General features: G+C 37.3%; 1 protein-coding gene across 3 annotated transcripts in view; it reads left to right on the forward strand.

Moving 5' to 3' along the window:
• The window catches only part of RAD54B (RAD54 homolog B), a 63,080-nt gene that overhangs the window by 25,547 nt on the left and 17,704 nt on the right, over positions 1-19,829 (forward strand). For all 3 annotated transcript variants that reach the window (XM_056484753.1, XM_056484755.1, XM_056484754.1), the window contains exons 4-6: positions 13,517-13,717; positions 16,765-17,052; positions 19,483-19,645. In XM_056484753.1, the coding sequence (XP_056340728.1) occupies positions 13,517-13,717; positions 16,765-17,052; positions 19,483-19,645 (652 nt within the window). The remainder of the gene's footprint in view (positions 1-13,516; positions 13,718-16,764; positions 17,053-19,482; positions 19,646-19,829) is intronic.

A 19,829-nucleotide genomic window follows, 5' to 3' on the forward strand; every position in this document is an offset into this window, starting at 1 on the left:
CCTCTCTGTGTTGGTGGATTTGCATTGCTTTCTCACTCCACATCTGCTTTACAGTATCAGGTTATCTTTTTGAGTCTGACTTCTCACTTCTCCGTGCCAGTTCCTAGTTTTTTTCCATGTATTGCTAATGCTGGGTACATGCTCCACAGCTGTGTCTGGTTCTTCTGGACCATTAAGTGCTATGAATTTTTACTGTTCCAACAAATGATACTGTGCTAGCATGTGTGAAAAGGATGGTAGGAAGCCCTTGCTTCCTTCATCCTCATTCTTTTCCTCTTAGTCCCTTTGCTACATCTGGCACTGCCATTCCCTGTCTGCATGTTTGTAATGTACAGAGTACAAGCGGAGTAATTTTAGGCAAGGACAAATTTCTACCATATGTTCATGTCCTTCTACCAAGATAACTGCAATAAACAGGCTTTAGGAGTAACTTAATTCCAAATATCTAATGGATTTATGTTTAGGATCAGAAGAAAAAACTGTACCTGTGATAACTTTGTGATAATTGTGATAACTTCTTGTGTAATTTCATTTATCCAAGTAACTGGCTTGTTGCTGTAAGAAAAGTTAATGGAGCAGTAAGAAAAAACAGAAACAAGACACTCTCTTGCTTGGTGTAAGAAAGAGCATTTTATTGAAGGAAGCCATGGCTTTAAATAAGGTACTTTGTGAAAAACAAAATACAAGCAGTTCATTGGACAGAGAAAGAGACACCTCCCTGGCTTTCCCATGGACCTTGCAGGTGTTTATTTCTGTTATGATTCTTTCTCTTGTGTTTACAGTGGAGAAAAGTCTCTAGCCTGGGAAAAATCCTGGCTGGAGCTGAAGAAGTTTCATGGCCTGAGGAAAAGACTCAGAGCCTGAGAAAAAGGCCTGGGTGAAATGTGCCTAGGCCTTCAGCAGTGTCCACACTGGCTAACAATCAGTCTATAATTTCATTGCTGCTACCTAAATTATCTTGCTTGTTTTGTTCCTGCTTCCTCCTGTAAGCTTTTGATTCTTGTGAAATACTTCCTTTAGATGAGAATTCTCATCAAGTAGAAGTGGTAAGAGAATACTCCAAGACTGGGAGAGATTGCTTGTAGCTAATTGTACTTGTCATACCCCTGTTTTCTAACATTTTCCACTTAATTAGCTTAAATTTATTTCTTTCATTTATATTTCTACACATTTTCTGACTTGGGATTCCCCCCCTTACAATGAAAATGCATGAACTTGAGCTTGCATACTATCTTCTTTGGGCAAACTTGTGCTCCCTGAATTTCCAATAGCCAAAGCCATTAAGTTCCTTATAATTAAATGATAGTTGTTTCTGAGTGGGAGGAAGAATCAAGAAATCGTGCTACCCAGGCTGCCTGGTTAAGCTGTCTTTTAAAATTTCCTATGTCATTTTTTAAAGTGCTTTAGGATGCTTCAATGTCAATTTCAACTTCAGTAAAATAATAAAACGGTTACTCAAGAAGGTGATAAAATCTTGTTTTCCTAGAAGGTTGATTACTTTTCCATTTTGCCTTTGAAAAGAAAAGAAAAAGAAGCCTCTAAAAAGGCTTTATAATTTTTAGCATTAAAATGCATTAAATATAGCTTCTCAGTGTGTATTCCTAACAAGTAAGGCCATTATTCTGTTTTCAATATCCAAGTCTTAAATCATTTGAGAAATCTTACTGCCTGTGTCATCGAGTAAAAGAAAAAAGGTGCTGTTTACAGTAGTTAAAATAATGTCTGTTAGCTGTCTGTATAACACAGGATAAATTTCAATCATTCTGCCACCTCTGTTTCTGTGGTTTTTTTTTATCTCTGCTAAAACCAAAAGTATTCACCTTGGTGCCAACCTGTGTGTAGTGATGCTTGCTCTTAAATGGCATCCAGTTAGTCTGGGTAAAGTTTTTCTCCATACCATAGATGCAGTTTCCTGAAGTTCCTTTGAACATTAAGTAACAAAATGTGAATTCTTCCTTGTAAAACTGACAGTTGTTCAGTGGTAAAATAGTTGAAAACCTTGCTTTTGATTTGTGTATGTGTGGAGGTGGATGAGGGTCAGAAAACCCAAGGAAAGCTCAGCCATCTGTAGGCATTGGCATTCCCCACTGCCCCTGCCTTTGTGCAATGCTATGGGATTTTCACAGTTTTATCCTAATGATTACAGAGAATGATTTGTTGATGCATCCAGATTTTTCTTCAGTTTAACATCTTGTATGACTCTGTATTGCTCACACAAGAAGAATATAATATAATTTAAATTGAATACTTAATCAGCAGTTGCTCCACATAATTTATGATTTCTATTTGCTCTTTAACAAAACTGCAGACTTGGAAAATGCTACTGATTTTTTGTATTTTACATATGCAATTACTATTTTTCTTTAAAGAAGTCATTGTTTCCTGGCCATTCCCTTTTGGATCTTGATTTTCATTTATAGTTAGGCACAATAACTAGCATAATTTGACATAAATATAATGAAAAAATAATTCCACTGGCTTACATTCCCCTCCAGATTCGGTTGGCTTCAGGACCCAGTTTGGTTAAGGCTTAGTAATTTTGTTTACAGTATTCTGTGTGTCACCATTTGCTTGCTTTGTGTGTTGTTGTAAGAGCTTTGCCTGTATTGCTGATACTTCCTCAAAATACTCAAAGTTTCTCAAAATAATTTTCAAAGTTTGGAACTTTCTGCATGCTTGAAATAAGTAAACCAGTTTATAAATGACTGATTTAAATTTTTTTAGCTTTCATTTAACTGAAGCTATTGTACAAAGTGTTTATCTAGTTTGGGGATGGGGAGAAGGGATGTTGGAGTGCCTGTGGTTAGTTGCTACAATGTTGTTTGTGTCCTGCATTGCATCAGATAAAAACTTGCAGTAGTGTTGAGTTGTATTTGTTATTAATCACTGGATATGTCATGTGACAGAAGTAATTTATCATAGCTCAGCAGTCTGCAGATAAGTTTTACATAGGCCACTTTTCAATTGTATTAAGAATACCATTTTGTGAAGTCAAAATGTTTATGTGTGGTACGTAACAGAGATACAGGATTTAAACCAGTATGTTACTATTGCTATTGCTGTGTTCTCTTGTAATATGGCATTTGTTTTGGGCTGCACTGTAAGCCACCTCCAAACAAAACTGACTTGTAAGCTCTGCAGGTGTCACCCAAGTGATGTTTGCATTGCTTTGCATTGTTAGGCGGCTTTGGCAGTAGGTTGTACATGACAAGATGACCTTAGCAGCATTAACTATCAGTTTGGCCAAGCTACTTTATGCTGTATTACCTCCTTTCAGGCTATAATGTCTGTGTTCTATAAATGTGTTTGTTGGTGACTCATCTTTTTCCTGGGAATCAAATTGCAGGGAGAATACTCTGTTTAGCATATATTGAATTTTTATCATCTTTGTAGCATTCCAGTTTCCCTGTGCTTTTGAAAAAGTACTTGAAACTTGGCATCAAGCTGGTCTTTGGCCATTTCTAAAAAACCTCACTCAAGTTTGTCTTAATTTGTAAGTCATTAACAAACACAGAAGGTGGTCATTTTCAGAACAAGTTTGTTACACTTTGGATGTAGTCCGTGACAACTGATTCTTAGGAAAGCCTGTCCAGCCTGAGCACATTGCACTCTTGAGAGTGGATCAGGGAGTTCTCAGCTATGAGCACCTTGAATGAAAACAAGAAAATATGTCTGTATTTTTTTGCCAGTAACAGACAGCCTCAATGAGGAAGCCACTTTGTTTTGATCCAGAGGTGGCAGACAAAGGGTCTCAAGCATGTGTGCCCTTCTTTTGGGGCAGTAAGGATTTCAGAGCTATTGGACTGTCCAGCTGGATAGGTAATGGCCCAGCTCTTTTGCAAAGAGACCAGCAATAGCCTGGAAAATATGGGTTGTAGCTCTGTGATTCAGAGTGCTGCATAGTATGTGTGCAGTAAAGGACTGGACTAAGTTCTTCTAGGGAATTTAGCCTTTGCTGTTTGTTGTAATTAATAAATAGATAAAATCTATTCCTTTCAGAATAGTTTTTGTTGAAAATACACAATTCCTAAGTGAACTTCTGAGATGGCACTGATGATATTTTTCAGCAGGGCAGAACTTAAATATGCTTGGAGAGTTTCAGAAACTTTAGCTCTGAAGATCTAGTGGGTATCTCTAAAGCTTGTTTTCAGAGAAATACAGATAAATTTAATCTTTTCCTGAATCTTGTCCTTCTCTCATGAGCGTGCCCATGCACTTATGGGTATGTTCATAGGCACACTCATACCCAACTAGATGCACATAAGGGCAGTTGATAAGAAGAGCTGAATGTGCTGTAGAGGCTTTCCAGTGACACCAAGGGTCAAAGCAGTCCTGTGGGAATAGCAAGTAGATCTGGACTGCTGATGGAAAGCTGCCACATCTTCATGTCTTCTAGTGTTTCCTTATGTAAGTGGTCAGCTCAGAAATAGGCAGGGTTGACATAAAGTAGGCTCTGTTAAAGACATCACTAATTTAAGGCTTCCTGCATGGAATCATGTGATTAATTTGCCTTGGAATTTCTATGCAATTTAAATTGTATTCAGTTTTCTTACATCCAGAGCCAGCAAAGGCAGCACAGTAAGCACCTCGTACCTCCACAATGATGAATTTTTTCTCTCCTTCATCTTCCCTGTTCTATTTTGCTTTCCTAGTAAGAGTTGCAACTAAAGCTCTATGTTTTTGTGTTTGGGCCATAAATATTACTTTTCTGCTTGGACTACTGAATGGATTACATTTATGTAAATCAAAGTTATGTAACTTGATTTGGAAAGATTACTTCTTCCCTTTCCAAATATTTCGTCAGCCACTCTGCAAGTAATCATTGCTGCATAACACATGAAAATTCTAAAAAATATGACTCATCCTTTGTGTGCCTCTTCCCAGGATAATGTCATAAATTTTAAACAGTCCTGTTTAAATAATTTAGGACAGGAATATGTTGTGTTTCATGCTTGTGACAGTGGGCATACCTTTTACTGATTACTGGTATTTTAAGGACTCTTTACTATAATCCAGGGAAGTCAAAGATGGCCATTAACAAACACAAACAGAACATTAAATGTGATTTTACTTCCAGTATGTGCTAAAACAGATGTTAATATGAAAGATATGTAATCTTAATAAATCCCTTTCTGCCTGCTTGCTTTTTGTTACAGATCTAAGTCTTTGCATTTAAGAAAGAGAGGTTTTGTATAGTACAGAAATAGTTCTATTTTTCTAAAAAAATTACAGAAGTAATAAGAAATGCTTAAGAGAATGTCAAACCACGTATTTTCAAAGTGCCACGTATGGGTTTAGCTGAGTATCTTCCATTTACGTTTAAACACAAAAGGATGAACACTTATATCTGCAAACTGCTTCCAAAAATGACTGCTTTTTGAGCAGGCTACAATTAGCCTGTGATTATGTAATAGTCTATTAAGTATTTTTAATAATGTGGGTTTTTTGGTAATTTAAATATTTGGAGTATTTTCATATCACATTTACACTATAATTTATTGCAATAACATTCAATATTTACAGAACTCAAGAATAAATTTCGCTTTTGGGTATCATTTCTGCATTTAGTTTTTGAAGTGAAACCCCCTTTACTTGACAAATTAATCAAAACAACTTTCAGTGTGGATGGCAACATTAAGAAGTATAGTAAACAGTCGTTTTGGATGGCATTTGACTGGTTCCAATGTTTTACCCAGCTGATCTGGCTCACTGCACCAAATGATGCCTGCAGCCTTTCAGAATTCTCAATGATGCTGCTTTTTCCTTTGATAATAGGACTTGCACATCTATTTCTGTGGACTTGACAGAAGCTTTCAGCTTAGTTCATTAAATTTTTACAGTGAAAGCTGGAGTCAGTTGGATTTTTAGACAGCTGAGAGGTTTAGGAAGAATAGTTTTCTGCCATGGAGCTGTAATTTTGAAAGTATGTGCTCTCCATCCTCCCTCCTCTACAGATGATACTCCTAAGAGGTAAATGTTTCATTAAATGGTGATGAGAGGATTGTTCCTACATGTTTGTATTAAATACATCTACCAGCTTTGTTATTATATATAGAAGGTTCCTATTTGAAAATAGAGGTTACATACTCAAGTGTTCAAAAACTCACAAATAGCACAACCTGAATCCAGTTTCCAAATTCTGTTGGGTATAGTCATTAAGTACATGATTAAGGATTTATTTCTGTAGGTTTCCTTGCCAGTTCACAGAATGGATTGTGTCAACTCAGTGAATCACTATTCAGTATTTTCTTTCCACCTCTTTGTTCAGTTATAGAGCTACACCTTGTTCTCAGCACATTTTTCAAACTATTTTGAATTAATTAGCTAAATTTTTTTCCTCTGGTGCTCATTATGATAGTATCTGAGTGCCTATGAGATGTAATTACATTTTACAACACCCTTGTGAGACCAAAAGTTGGTATAATCTCCACCTTTTAGGAGATAAAGCACGAGTTGAGGCAGAGAGAGTAAGACCAAAAAGTCCTACTTTTATGGAAGGTGCAGACTGAATCATGGAGGACTGCATTGTCTCAGTGCTTTAGGATACTGTACACTTAATCTTTCCCAACCACAACTTCCAGTTACACCCATGAGTGTTCACTGTTAATACAAGCAAGACTGAATCACAAGTCAGGCACTCAGCAAATGTTTATTGCTGAATTTGGGGTTAAATGACTTTCTTTATGTCACAAAGAAACTCCAGAAGACATGCAAGCAGAGCCCAGTTCTTCAGGGCATTATTCAGCTTATCTAAGCACAAGATTGGACTGTCTATCCTTGCAGCCTTGTCCATCCCACACCTTTTACAGTTTACAAATAAAGCAGTGCAGGGATGGCAGAGGCAACAGCAGCCTTTTTTCCTACCACTTTTCCTGCCTTTCCAGCAGTTCAGTTCTCTGCACTGAATGAGCAAGAGGTCCCATGGCAGTGTAGAGCAGCATGTTTTCTCTAAAGACTTTACTAACACCTTATTTTTGACATATTTAAACTTTGCTTGACTTCACAACTTTAGAACTATTCACCTGGTGGAAAATGGGTCATAGGGGTGGTGGGCAGGTGGGTAGCATGCTACCCATGGTTTTGTGCCACAAGGTTGTTATTCTTTTGGGTTTTGGGGCAAATTAACATTTCTAAGCAGATTATTCCATATAATTTGGTATTTCCACCTATGTAACACAGGGTTGAAAACGTTATCTTTCCTCTTCAAAGTAATAAAGCAAATTACTGCATTAAGACATCACTGAATTCAATGCACACCATTATTATCAGGGAATGCAGTGTTTTGCCCAGTGAAGTTTGCACATAATACAATGATTCAGGCTTTAGCTCCTGCTTTGCCTATGTGGACTTGCCCACTAGAAGATACTTGTCTGATTTTGGGTGTTCTGCTGGTCCTAAGCTCAGAATTGATTTGGGTTTGTCTTGCAGGGAATGATGTGTGAAATGGATCCAGTTCAGGAGCTTAATTACCTCCATCTCTCACGTTGCACCTAAATCTTCCATTGCAGTCCTATTCACCTGTAGAGCAGCTACCAAACCAGAGTTTGTAAAATTTTATAGAACAGTGTTATAATTACAGTATTTTTAAGCTGACTACTTTTAAGACCACTGTGGTAGTCTTAAAAATTGAATTAGGGAAAAAGTTGAAGGATGGGGGAAATGAGCCCTGTTTACCAGTATGTTTGTATGAGTGCCCTCCATGTCTTTGTGCAGTCAGTGCCCTTCTGTGCTCAGCTGCTTGCCATTTTTGTGTGTCAATAGCATGTTGTCCTTAGTTGGTTTCTTCTGTTGTCATTTTCTCACTCCTCTTTTCCCTGTTATCTCATAATCGGCTCCTGTTCTCATTTTTTCCTCCTGAGTTGTCCTGTGATTTCCCTCAGTGTTTACCAGCTGTACATTTTCATAGTGAATTTTGCATTTTGAGGGTCGGAGATGAGAGGCAGTAAGTTGATTTTTTTGCATCACCTCCTACTCAGAAAACTACAACTCTCTGTCTGGTCCTTGATTCTTATACTGGACCCTAGTCTCAGTCTGCCTGAGTGGTTCTCCCCAACCATCCTCCTCACATATCCTGTTGCCTTCTTACTCTTTTACTCCCTGTCTGGTTTCTAGCCTTTCCCTACATGTTTAGTTTCCAGCTCAGACTTCCAGTCTTTTACCCAGTTGCCAATTTTCCACTGGTTCAACATCAGCCTTCCTTACCAGCAATAGTCTTGTCAGGTTTCATTTCTGAAATTACTTTTCCTTGTAGCTGGTCCTTGTCCCTTCTGCCATCCTTACCTGTTTGGTGCCTGGAGAGAGGAAGATGGTTTGAAGGAGAGGGCCATGGAAAAATTTCCTGCAGGAATTGTGGAAGAAACTCAACTTAGGTCTGAGCAGTGAAAGCTGTGACTACAGAGAAACCTATTCTGGGCCTCAGAGCATGTCCAGTGTGTAATTCTTGAAAAATTAAGCTGTAGAGACTGTGCAAACAGCACAGACTTTCTAAGAGCTTTTAGCTTTCAGGAATGGAAATTTTACCTTAGGGGAAAAAAAAAAAAAAAAAGTGTTATCTCCTCTGCAGATTTTTAGATTCTTTGTATTGAGTGAGTAGAGCATCTACAGGAAATAAGAGTTCATTGTGGCTAAGACTGGATTAATTAGTGATTTTTTTTTAATATAAACAGTGATTTTTCTTTCACTGCTAGTTTTTATGTACATTGAGTGTGTGTGTGAATGTGTGTGCTTAAACTGAGACAGCTAGCATGGAAGATGTACTCTGGACTCCTGAAGGCCTGGCAAAGTTATTAGCTATGAAGGCCTGGCAAAGTTATTAGCTTTGTAAAACAAAATCTACTGACAGAAATCATCATACTATTGCATGGCCAGGAATCTAGAGGCTAGTTTTATTGGCTTTTCAGATTATTAAGATACTTTGAAACAGAAATTTTAAAATATTAAGTTTTTTTAATCATTTACATTTTTGTTTAAAAATAATTTTGGATTTAGAACAATGATGTGTTTTCCAAAGAAAATATTCCTGCTTGAAATATCAGTCTTTAGGTGAGCCCGTTATCTATGCTCATGCATGGAAAATTAATTACAAATACCTTTTGTCTTGGAAAGAGAGGTACAAAGCACTGGGTTGTAATCAAATTATTCTGAAATGTAATCCCAACTGTCATTGATTCCTGTAGGTTTAGGGCAAGCCAGCTTGACTCTTAATGCACTCCTCCTAAAGTCTCACAGAAGTGCTATGGGAAGAGTTATTACATATTTTTCCACCTTGGAGGCACACTGATATACATTTACATGTTAGCATAGTATTAAGTTTATGATTAGACTGAAATAGCTTTGCAAGTGAAAGATAATGCTATCTGGTTCATACTTCTTTAAATATTCCTGGGGTATTTTAGGAGTGTGTGGCATATAGGTCTTCCATAGGCGCCTAGACATTTAACTGCTATGTAAACATCTGTTCTCAAAATGTTACAAACTGATTTAATTAAGGAACTTTTCGATTACTTCCTCTGCTCAGAAGAAAGAGGTGGCTCCAGCTCCATGGAGCAGACTGATGGCACCTGAGCAGAGTCACTGCAGAGGCTACAGCAGAGCACTGGCATTGAGTTTGGGCTGTGATTCATTCAAAGCCCATCTCCTTTTACTGCAGTTCAGATTTTTTTTATTTCCTCCCTCTATTTCTTAATTTTTCCTTAGTACTACAGAGTGCGACTTGGATCAAAGTTGTCTTCTCTAAGCTGTAATTTTTGCGTTGTGACAGTACTTTTTATTGAGAAGATTCGGAGCAGTTGAGGGAAAACTCACCTGTTATTTCATACATGGTTACCTCTTGGAAGTTCAGGTGTGGAGGTAACACAGGACCCATGGTTTAAAAATCACCCCAACATAGCAGTAACTGCTACAAAAAAACGGGCAGCCTCCCAGTCTCCGTGGTCCAAACATGTACCCCTTCCCTATATTGACTGCAGCTGGTGATGGGATTCACTGAGCTGGCTTTCCTGCAGCTGGTGGATGAGAGGGAGAGGGAGGAAAGGTGAGCTCATGGGCTTTGGCAGCAGCCTGCAGTTGGATGGGGCTAAGCCATGCATTAAACCACACCCCGGCCAAGCTGCCGTGCCCGGCTCACGGGAGCGTGTCCTTCACTGCCCGCAGAACACGCGTGTGCTCAGGGTGCTGCAGCCCGGGACCTGAAAATGAGCACTTGCTTACCTATGAAAGCTTGGCTTTCATAATGCAGCCACTTTGTTGCTGCATTGGGAGTAACCTAACACACTTAATCGATGCATTTTCTCTAAATCCTGCTCATCAGAAACTGGTTAAACTAGTTTGCCATTGGAATGCTCCCCGTCCCCTCTCCTGGATCCCGTCCTGATTTCTGTAAATCATCACCTTCCTGGGGCTGCTGAAACTTTTCCTCATATCAGCGAGGCTATGGTTTATATCTTGAAACCTAAGCCCTTGTTTTCTCAGCCGCAGAGAGAAAGCTTTATTTATGGAAGCTTTTCAAAGCTTTGTGAGCCATGTCTTTAAAGTTTTCTAGCCCTTCCTTTGGGAGGAGAGCCATGCCTCCTGCTACCATTTCTTCACGGTTAAGCAAACCTCACTGCCAGGCTGGGCTTTTGGGAGAGAAATGAGTGGGCATGATTTCCTGATGTTTCTCATACCACAGTGTATGCATAGTTGCTGTTACTTATTATTTTCACTCTGAACTGATTAACTGCAGAGCTCAGAAGGTACAATTGCAGTTTGTCTTCCAGGGTCACAACAAATCCAGCTCTATTTCAGATACTGTCTATGGTTGCTGAGCAGCAAGGGGTTTCTGTTAAATCCACTGCTCACTGTACCCCTGTATCAAACACTGAACTTAGTTCCTGTGCATAACATACCATTCTCATTTCAATTCCTGAAAAGCTCACGACACTGTATTTATTGAATTTGAATATTCTGCTATTGCACTGGAATAATCTTTAAAGTTAAATAGGTGTGGAGCTGAATACAAACAAAACTGATAAGATAAAAAGAAGGTTGAATGCAAGTACCTAATCAGCATTGCTGGTGAACAGGTTTAGGTTTCCTACGCAATGAAATTATATGGAAGACAATTTTGAGAGGATGTAATTATTTTTACATAAAAATATTTAATAAAAAAAATCTTACACTTTTATCTGAAACTATATTGTAGTTATTGGTAAAAGGAAGATAAATTATGTACCACAGAAACATTGTTATTGAATATTTCTGTAAGCAGAAGCTATGGTTATTCAGAAGACAAATTGAAGGAAGAAATCTGAACATTGCAGAGGCTATAATTTTTCATTTTCCCCAAAGGAACATGGTAGTATTGCATAGAATATTGGTGCCCAGTTTCCTTCATACTGGGGACAGGTTGCTTTGGAAATGTTAAAATCACTTTTATAAAAGGCTAAAAATTTCCAGCTTTATTTCTAAATTATTGGTTTTCTAATTATTTTAAATGAAGCAGGCATAAGAAAAGTTTGAACACTTGTTATTGACTTGAAAGTTAAGCTACTGGTGATTCAGATAATACCATCCAGGATGCCCTGAGTAAAAGAGCAATGAGCATAAAAGAGATCTCAGGGGTCACCAAACTCATGTGGGAGGTCAGTGAAGGCGACAAAGAGGTGGTCATTTGTTTGTGGATGGCACTCCTTCAAGAGAGAAGAAGAAAATTCTGCAGTGAAATCTCCAGTTCTTGCAGTAATAATTTAAAATCTTAATATAAGGAAAGTAGTTGTTGATTAAACTAAGAGAATCAGTTTTAAAAACAAAAAGAAAACCATGTATTTATCTGTTGAATCAAGTTACAATTAGAAGTTCCATACAGAATAAAATTAATCTTTTGCAAGGTACAAATTTCCTCTCTTCCTCCTCTCTCTTTCACTTCTCTAAATCTTATCACTTGTGATTACTGAAGATTCAATAGAGCCTTTTACAGAGCTGCAAGGGGTTTTTTTGTTACTGTCTGGTTTATTTACCAAGATTAATCTACAAAAACTCCCTACATTTTAAAAAGTGTTACTCTGTTCCATATTCTTATCCTTCTGTGAAATGCCAGTGTTCAGTAGCTGCTCTGTTATTCCTTGGAGATGGGGACACATCTGCTGCATGAAAATACAGATGTTGGCTAATGCACTGAAGAAACATCTACAAATGGAAAATCCTGTCTGCTTTAGGCACTGCATTAGCATGGAGTTCTCTACAGACAATACTATTTTAAAGTGTTTTGGAAAGAAAATTCAGCTCAATAAATACAGCATTTTTCATTTAGACAATACCTTTTTAGTAAACACTAGTCTGAAAAATTGCACTCATTTTAGGCATGTAACTTCCAAGTATTTTGCAGTTTTGAGAATATGTAGACTTGATGTAGAAGCGGTAAAGCTGCTTCTTTGTCAGACTGTTACTGTGAGCAAGAATTTCCTCTTCCTGCTTGTCCTTTAAATACCAGCACACTTGCAAATTTTGGAAAGGTTAGTCTGTGGCATAAGCGCTTTTCTGTAACAGATTTGTATAGTGTTGAATCCCAGATGGAATCAAAGGAGCAAACAGATTTAAGCTTTTAACCAGCATGCAAGGGTATTTTAATGAAAATTAGTCTGATTCTCCTTTTGAAGCTGTGCATGTGCTGAAAAGGAATGCTACAGATATTCCTTCAGGTAATGCTGGTGACTTCTCTACCATCACTTGTTTCAGATTGCTAACTCTTGAAAGCATGTATTTGTTCTTAATCAATGTTATAATCAACTGCTGTCTGTTCTATTATCATTTCTTAACCTTATTAACCTAAATATTGCCTATTAATATTTGCATCCATGACACAGCTGCGTAACTGCTGACAAATCTAAATCAATCTAAGCCTAGTAACAGTGTTTGAGTTGGTACATACTCAAGAGATGGTCTGTTTAAAGATTTGCACATTTACTTATTTTTGAAGGGTGCAAAGAAAGGATTTGAAATTATATTTTGTATTATTACAGTTATTGTTATTCTGCCACTTAGTACAGATGACTGCAGCTCCAGACCTGGTTCCTGGACTTCTTTGTTCCCTTTTCTGAGTTCTGTGTTGCTGTCCTTGCTTTCAGAACATTGCCTAGCACCATCTCACGAGGACCCTGTTTTCATTTTCTCCTGTGATCATTTCCCTTTTGCTTTTTTTTTCAGCTTTTCCTTTTATTCTTTTTCCATTCTTACTGCCTTGCATATATGTCAAATTAGGAGGCCACTTACTAATGCAACAATTAATCTGATTTCTCTGGAAGTGCATGCTTTCTGAAAAAATGTAATGTTGGTTTGTTTTGGTTTTTGTTTTTTTTTCAGGATGAGTCCTTATGTGGTGTTCTGTCTCAATCCAAATTTACCATAAGGAAAGGAAATATACCACTTTGTTTTTATAAGACAAAATGCATAGATTGTCCTTGATTTTTTGAAATGCAAAAGACTGTACACTTTATCAGGAAAACTTGAGATATTCTTTGTTATTTTATTTCCCTTTTAGATGCACTGTATTTGCCAACATCAGGGACTGCAAAGGAAGAAGCAGCTCAGGAAGCACCTGACTGCCTTGTGAAATATTTCAGTGTCGTGTGGTGTAAGGCATCAAAGAAAAAGCACAAGAAGTGGGAAGGCGATGCTATTCTTATTACAAAAGGAAAGTCAGTAATATTGAAAGATATGGAAGGCAAAGACATTGGCAGAGGTACTGTAGAATTGCATACTTGCTCAAGGGAACACCTGGCAGAAAATCACTGTGCTTTGAATTAGCAGAGACCCAGTTCTTCAGATATTTTAGTTCTTCATACAAATTTTGACCACAGGATGAAAAAACAGTAGAGATTTTGGGCTTGCTTTTGGTTTGTCTTTTTTCTCAGGGTGGGGGGAAGACTGCAAGAAAGTATATTTATTACATATAAGGCAGATGCATGGGGGAGGCTGGAGCAGGCTGAATAACATAATTCACAGAAACACCAAATGCTAGTCCAAGGAGAGGATCTGGAAATCATTGGCTGTACTAATTCAGCAGAAATGCCAAATGAGAGATGAGTTGTTGATTTTGGTTGCTCACGTAATGCAGAAGTGAAGGAGTTAAAATTTTGGGGAAAAGATACAGGTATGGTTCTTGTAGATATTCCAGTTAGCAGTAGAGCAATCAGGAATTTCAGAGGTTGGATCTCTACTTTTCAGACAGTCAAACAGCTGAAAATATTATCTTTGTTGGAAAGACAGGCAAACAGCAACATTTTCCAGCCCAGCCAAAGTCAACTGTGTAGCAATTTTTAGTCTTGTAGTTTTAGCAGCAGCTGCTGCTGTAAGACATAGTTTGGGTTGATATCAGAGTTAAAAATAAGACTTGCAAACCATAGGCTGCCGTCAACTTGAAGCAGTAATTTTTTACTGAAAGCAAAGCAAGAATTAACTTTGCTAATGGAGCCAAAAGATATTCTATAAGGGAATAGGATTGGACAATGTTTCTGCAAAGCATAATTTGATTAATTTTAGGTCAGAGATGGCTTCTCTGCTCTTTTGTTGCAATCATGATATTGTGAGCCTTGTTAGGACCAGGCAGTTTTGATTTGCAAATCAGTCTGTGACTTAGTAGTTAATTTGGATTTATTTATAGCAAAGCAATATATGTACAGACTTGCTTGTTTTTGAAAAAGGCAGAGTGAAAGAGAGTAATGCCTGGAATGCATCAGCCACCACCCTGTTGTTCTTGTGTTTTTTCAAATTCTGTCTTCTTGAATTAGCAGCAAACACAATAGAAAAATGAACGTTGTGATTTTCTCTGGTAAAAGATTTTTTACCGTGTTTGATGGTGTCAGAGGGCACAACAATACCAATGTCATTAGTGCTAATTTGCCCATTTAGAGTTGCTTTCAATTCTTATTGATTCTAAGAAAATAATAAACTGACCAATTTAAGCAATGTGAGTTTTAAATTTCTGCATTTATTTAGCTCACTGAGTGAGAGGAAAGGACCAGTAGTAGTGCTTACCTCCAAAACTGTATATAATAATGGGAAGTTTATAGAGAATGTGCATGAGCCCTCAGGATTATTATTTTTAAATGGGTAGAAAAAGGCAAAGGAAGGATTTTTCTTTTTTTCCTTAGGCTTACCAGGGTAGGATCAAGGATGGCACAAGGGAACCTAAAATCAGCACAGATTATAGCTCATTTTTGAGGCAGCAGAACATCTTTCTGTTCTCCCCTGCAATGTCCTAATTCCTTAATAATGCATTGCAAAGAATTTAGGACGTACTCTCTTGTAAATTGCTGTATGTTACAGAAATGGTTATTTCTGGCAGCTGCATAAACAGTTGAGCTTTGAAGTTTTGCCTTTTGCCTTCCCAGTTTCCATCTACCCTTAAAACCCTTCCTTTCTTAGAATTAGAGTTTTCTGACCAGAATGTGCACAGGGGTACACCTGTATTCAGTATGTTCAGCCTGAAGCTATGCAGAGGTAATAACAGAAGACAAAAATGCAGGGCAAAGGAGATCATTAATGTCCTCCCTAAGCATCCTATTTCAGAAGACACATGTATTGTTTTGTGTTCAGGCATGTTCAGCTCTTTCTGAAAGCAAGTGTACCTTCAAGAGCCAAACAAGGTTTGCTGTGTGCTTTCTGAATACTTTCAGAGGACAGGAAGAAATGCATCTCCCTTTCCCTTTTGGCCAGACTATTTTTCAGCACTTGCTTAGACTGTGAAACACCTCAGTAATTTTTTCCTCTTAAAGGAATTCAGATGCAGAGTTTCACCTTCCAATCTTTCACATTCCTAGAAGTGGCAGACCTGAGCTTTGCAAACAGCTTCCAGGAGTCTTTATATATGGTGTTTGTTGGATAAAATGAGCCTTGGGAGGCCTTGCTTCTTTCTTCAGAGCTGAGTGATTTAACCACTGGTCTACACAGTCATGTCTTTTGTTTGTTTGGCCTAACTAAAGATCCAAGCCTATCTATCCAAATTTATACAAATTCAACAACTGAGGTAAAGAATTCTGAAACAGAGATGTGGCTTTGACCTCTCTGAGTTAAGAAAATAAATTATGTATATCGTCTGTTTTTTATGTGAGAGCTTCAACCAGTAGAATGCTATTTAAAAGAAGGAGCCCCCACTTTTTCCTACACTGTTGTCTTGAAAGGAAGTGGCAGCTGTATTTTGTTATGAGACCAGTAGTATTTGTAGCTGGCCTCAGAATGCCCACCTGACCAAGTCCAACAACTATTGAACTTGCTCATAAATCTTGGCAATAATCAGGGCATGTTCCAGAATGTGTGTAGAAGCGAAGATTTCAGATGCATCTGAATCTTTAAGTGTAAAAAAAAACTAATTTAGAATTATTTTAAAAGTAGGATACACTGTTTAGATCAATAGCAAGAGGGGTTAGGACTTCTTTTGGGGGCCTGAAAGAAAGGGAAAAGGACATAGGATGGTTCTTAAGGCAAACTTCTGGATTTTACCATATGAGGCTAATTTTTAGAAGTTCTCTTGGAGAGCTGTTTGAAATTCAGTAGACTTGGTTGGTGATGAGAATGACTGAGTCTTTGCTCATGTACTCTGCTATCTAATTCTGATTATTAGCACCCACATGTCACTCTGTCAAGGAGGGGAAGGCTTTATGTATAACAATTAAATGTTTCACAATCAGTTACTTTTTCACAGTTTTTCGTTCCTGTAGATGAGTAGTGGTGTTAAGGAAGTAGTATTTGCTATATTGTCCTAATTATTTCATTTTTATGTTCTTTTAGGTACTGGATATAAAGCTAAAGAGCTAGACAGTCTTGATGAAGGTCAAACACTGATGGTTGGCGGAAAAGAAATTGAAGTGATGGGTGTAATTTCAGCAGATGATTTCAGCAGTGGCAGGTGTTTTCAGGCTGGAATAGGGCCTCATGACACAGATGCAACTGCATTATCTCAAACTAATACAAAACCATTCTGTAAACCATTCAAAAACGTCTGTCAACCCAGTACTAAAGAAAATATGCTCAAAGATTCTCAAAGCTGCAAACCTCGCCATGATCCAAACACTCCAAGTAAGATGGAAATTTTAAAGTTTCTTTAAACATCCTCTGACTCTCAAAAAATATGTGAATGTGTAACCAAAGTTTTCACGTTCCTCAACATATTACTGAAGTATTTCTGGCATATAGTATTAGTGTCTAACCATGTTTAGGATTTTGTCATGTGTGTTTCTAACAAGTAAAATAATCTGCACTGCATAAAGTTTTTCATAGTTGTTACAGATGGCTGTGGAAACACATTAGAGTAGTTTCTGAGAATTTTGCCAAGGAAAATGAGTTTATTGATCATTGAAACAATCTGACACATACTAGAAATTCTAGATGAGTTCCAGCTTCCCACTGGGGTCAGTGAAATACAGCCAGAACATGGCAGCACAGTAATTGCAGTGGAGGATAAGTAGTAGAAAAGTTATGCCACTTGAGAGAATTGCTTCTGTCAATACCTGATCCTTCACAGACAGTGAGTGTAACTACTGTACTCAAACTCAACCAGATATGTTTTAGAATAAATGTTTAGTTTTACAGTGCTAGAAGTACTATGTGCTGAGGAGCCATGAGAGTTCACATATTGTGTAGGAACAGGCTGGTTAAGCAGTTGTGTAAGAGGGAGCCTATAAATGTTTGATAGCTGCAGGAAGTGGTGTTGCTTATTTAAGCAGAACTATTCTTTTGTCTACAAACTATTTAGGAGCTATATTCTGCTGGCTCTATCTTTCAGATGCAAGATAAAAATGAGTGTAAAAAAACATTGCTAAGCATAGCAATGCTTATTTAAAAGAATAAAACTTTTTTCTGCATTCTTACTGTAATATCTCCATCTGAGTTCTTATCTCATAACCTGATACTGTGGGACTTTTTGAAGCAGCTGCTATGTAAATAAACAATGAAATCTTAATTAAGTGGTAATTAGTGATATCACTGGCCCTTTTGTGGAGCATCCTTATTAACACCAGCTTCTGGTCTTAATTTAACTTGATTACATTTTATCTAAGAGTGTTCCTTCCTGAGATTGCAAGATGCTGCTGCATTAGCATTCTAACTGAAAATCTGATCAAAAAAAGCCAATATAAACCATACATTCTTTGCTGTTTCTGCACTAGTTTGTTAAAATGTTGCATTTTATTCTACATGTCTTCTGTGACTTCTGGTGAATTTGAATACCTCCTATCTGATTTCAGGAGCTCTCAACACATCAATAGGTTGGACTCTCTCAGTTTTTAGGTTTGCTTGCACAGGAGAATCACGTTATTTAATGCCTGATTGCATAACCTCTTGCAGAAGATACTGAGATACTTTACAAGACCAGGACCTTGGTATTGGAGCAGTCAGAGGTTTTCATGTTGAAGTCTGTGATTATACTTCATTAAAATGCAGCTTCTACAGAACGGAAAGCCAGCAGAACAGAGCACAGTCGCAAAGATGTAAAGCTACATCTTCCACATAAAATTTCTAAGCTTTTAGTCCAGTGTTTATCTAAGCTTTATTTCTTCCTCATTTTCATGCAAATTTTTGTCAGAAAACGTATCTTTTTGTCACCACTTGCTCTTGAAAATATACTCATGCAATTTGATTTAATCCATCAGAACTCAACCCTTTGCAAGTAGGAAACAAAATCTCCCTGACTCATATAAGCCTTCAACCAACCTATTCACATGAATAAATTAACAGTATAGATCTACTCTAGTGACATAAAAATACCAGAAGCCATAAAATGCTTTCTCATTCTGTCCTCTGACAATACAGTTTTTCAGTGAAGGTGTGTAGCAGCAGCAGAAGCAACCCAGTATGGACATTGTCTAGCAAAATAATAATGTTTGTAAACAGATGATGGAAAGCAAAACTATTCAATACATCATTCTCTCTTTGCCTCTGTATGTCTTCAAACCTGTCAACTTCTTTTATTCATGCACTGTGGCAATCTTTATCAGCTCACACTCAATCCTTCCTTATTTTTCTTTAGCAAATCAGTGGCTTTTATCTCTGTTTCTTGGGCAGAGAAGCCTTTCTGCGCTACTGCAAGAATATCCCCTTGTAAGGTAGTATTTAGATTTTATGTAGGTCATTGTTTATGTTTTTTTTTCCTTAGACTTTCAATTCAGAAGTATTTTGGAACTTCTAATTTAGCTCTATGAATTCAAAGTCATCAACCAACTTTTGGTAGGTAGGCAGTTTCACCTCATCAGAAAAAAACCCTCATATTTCTCAGTTTATCACCCTTACCTTTGAAAAAAATACAAACTGTTTGGAAAACCTCTTTAAAAGAATGTTTTTATGTAGAAGGCAATCTAGGTACTTATAAATGCATTTTCAGTTTGAGAATGGTCAATATAATAATCAGTATTTTTAACAGTTATATAATTAGATAATTGACTTTAACAGGTTTTGCTAAAAGACTAAAAGTAATGCTTTTGTGTAATACTTGATTATGCTTTGAACTTCAAGATTCTCTAGTTATGCCAAGACCAAATGCAAGTCATCAGTGGATGTTCAATAAGGCTGGTTTACCTGTGGTGGATGTAGTTGTAGATCCCTACATTGCAAATAATCTCCGCCCACATCAGAAAGAAGGAATTATATTTCTATATGAATGTGTAATGGGAATGAGGTAAGGTAATAATTACTCTTTTGGCTTTTAATATTTATAATATTTTCATGCCCATGTTTGAAACATAACATCTTGGGAAGTTTTGAGCAATTGTTCAGTTAATTAATATTAGTAATTTTCTCCCAAAAGAGGCTGCACAACTTTTTTCTGACCTAAATGTAGCATCACACTTGCCATGATTTTG

Source organism: Oenanthe melanoleuca, chromosome 2 (assembly GCF_029582105.1).
Source record: "Oenanthe melanoleuca isolate GR-GAL-2019-014 chromosome 2, OMel1.0, whole genome shotgun sequence".
In the NCBI taxonomy this organism is placed as follows: Eukaryota; Metazoa; Chordata; class Aves; order Passeriformes; family Muscicapidae; genus Oenanthe; species Oenanthe melanoleuca.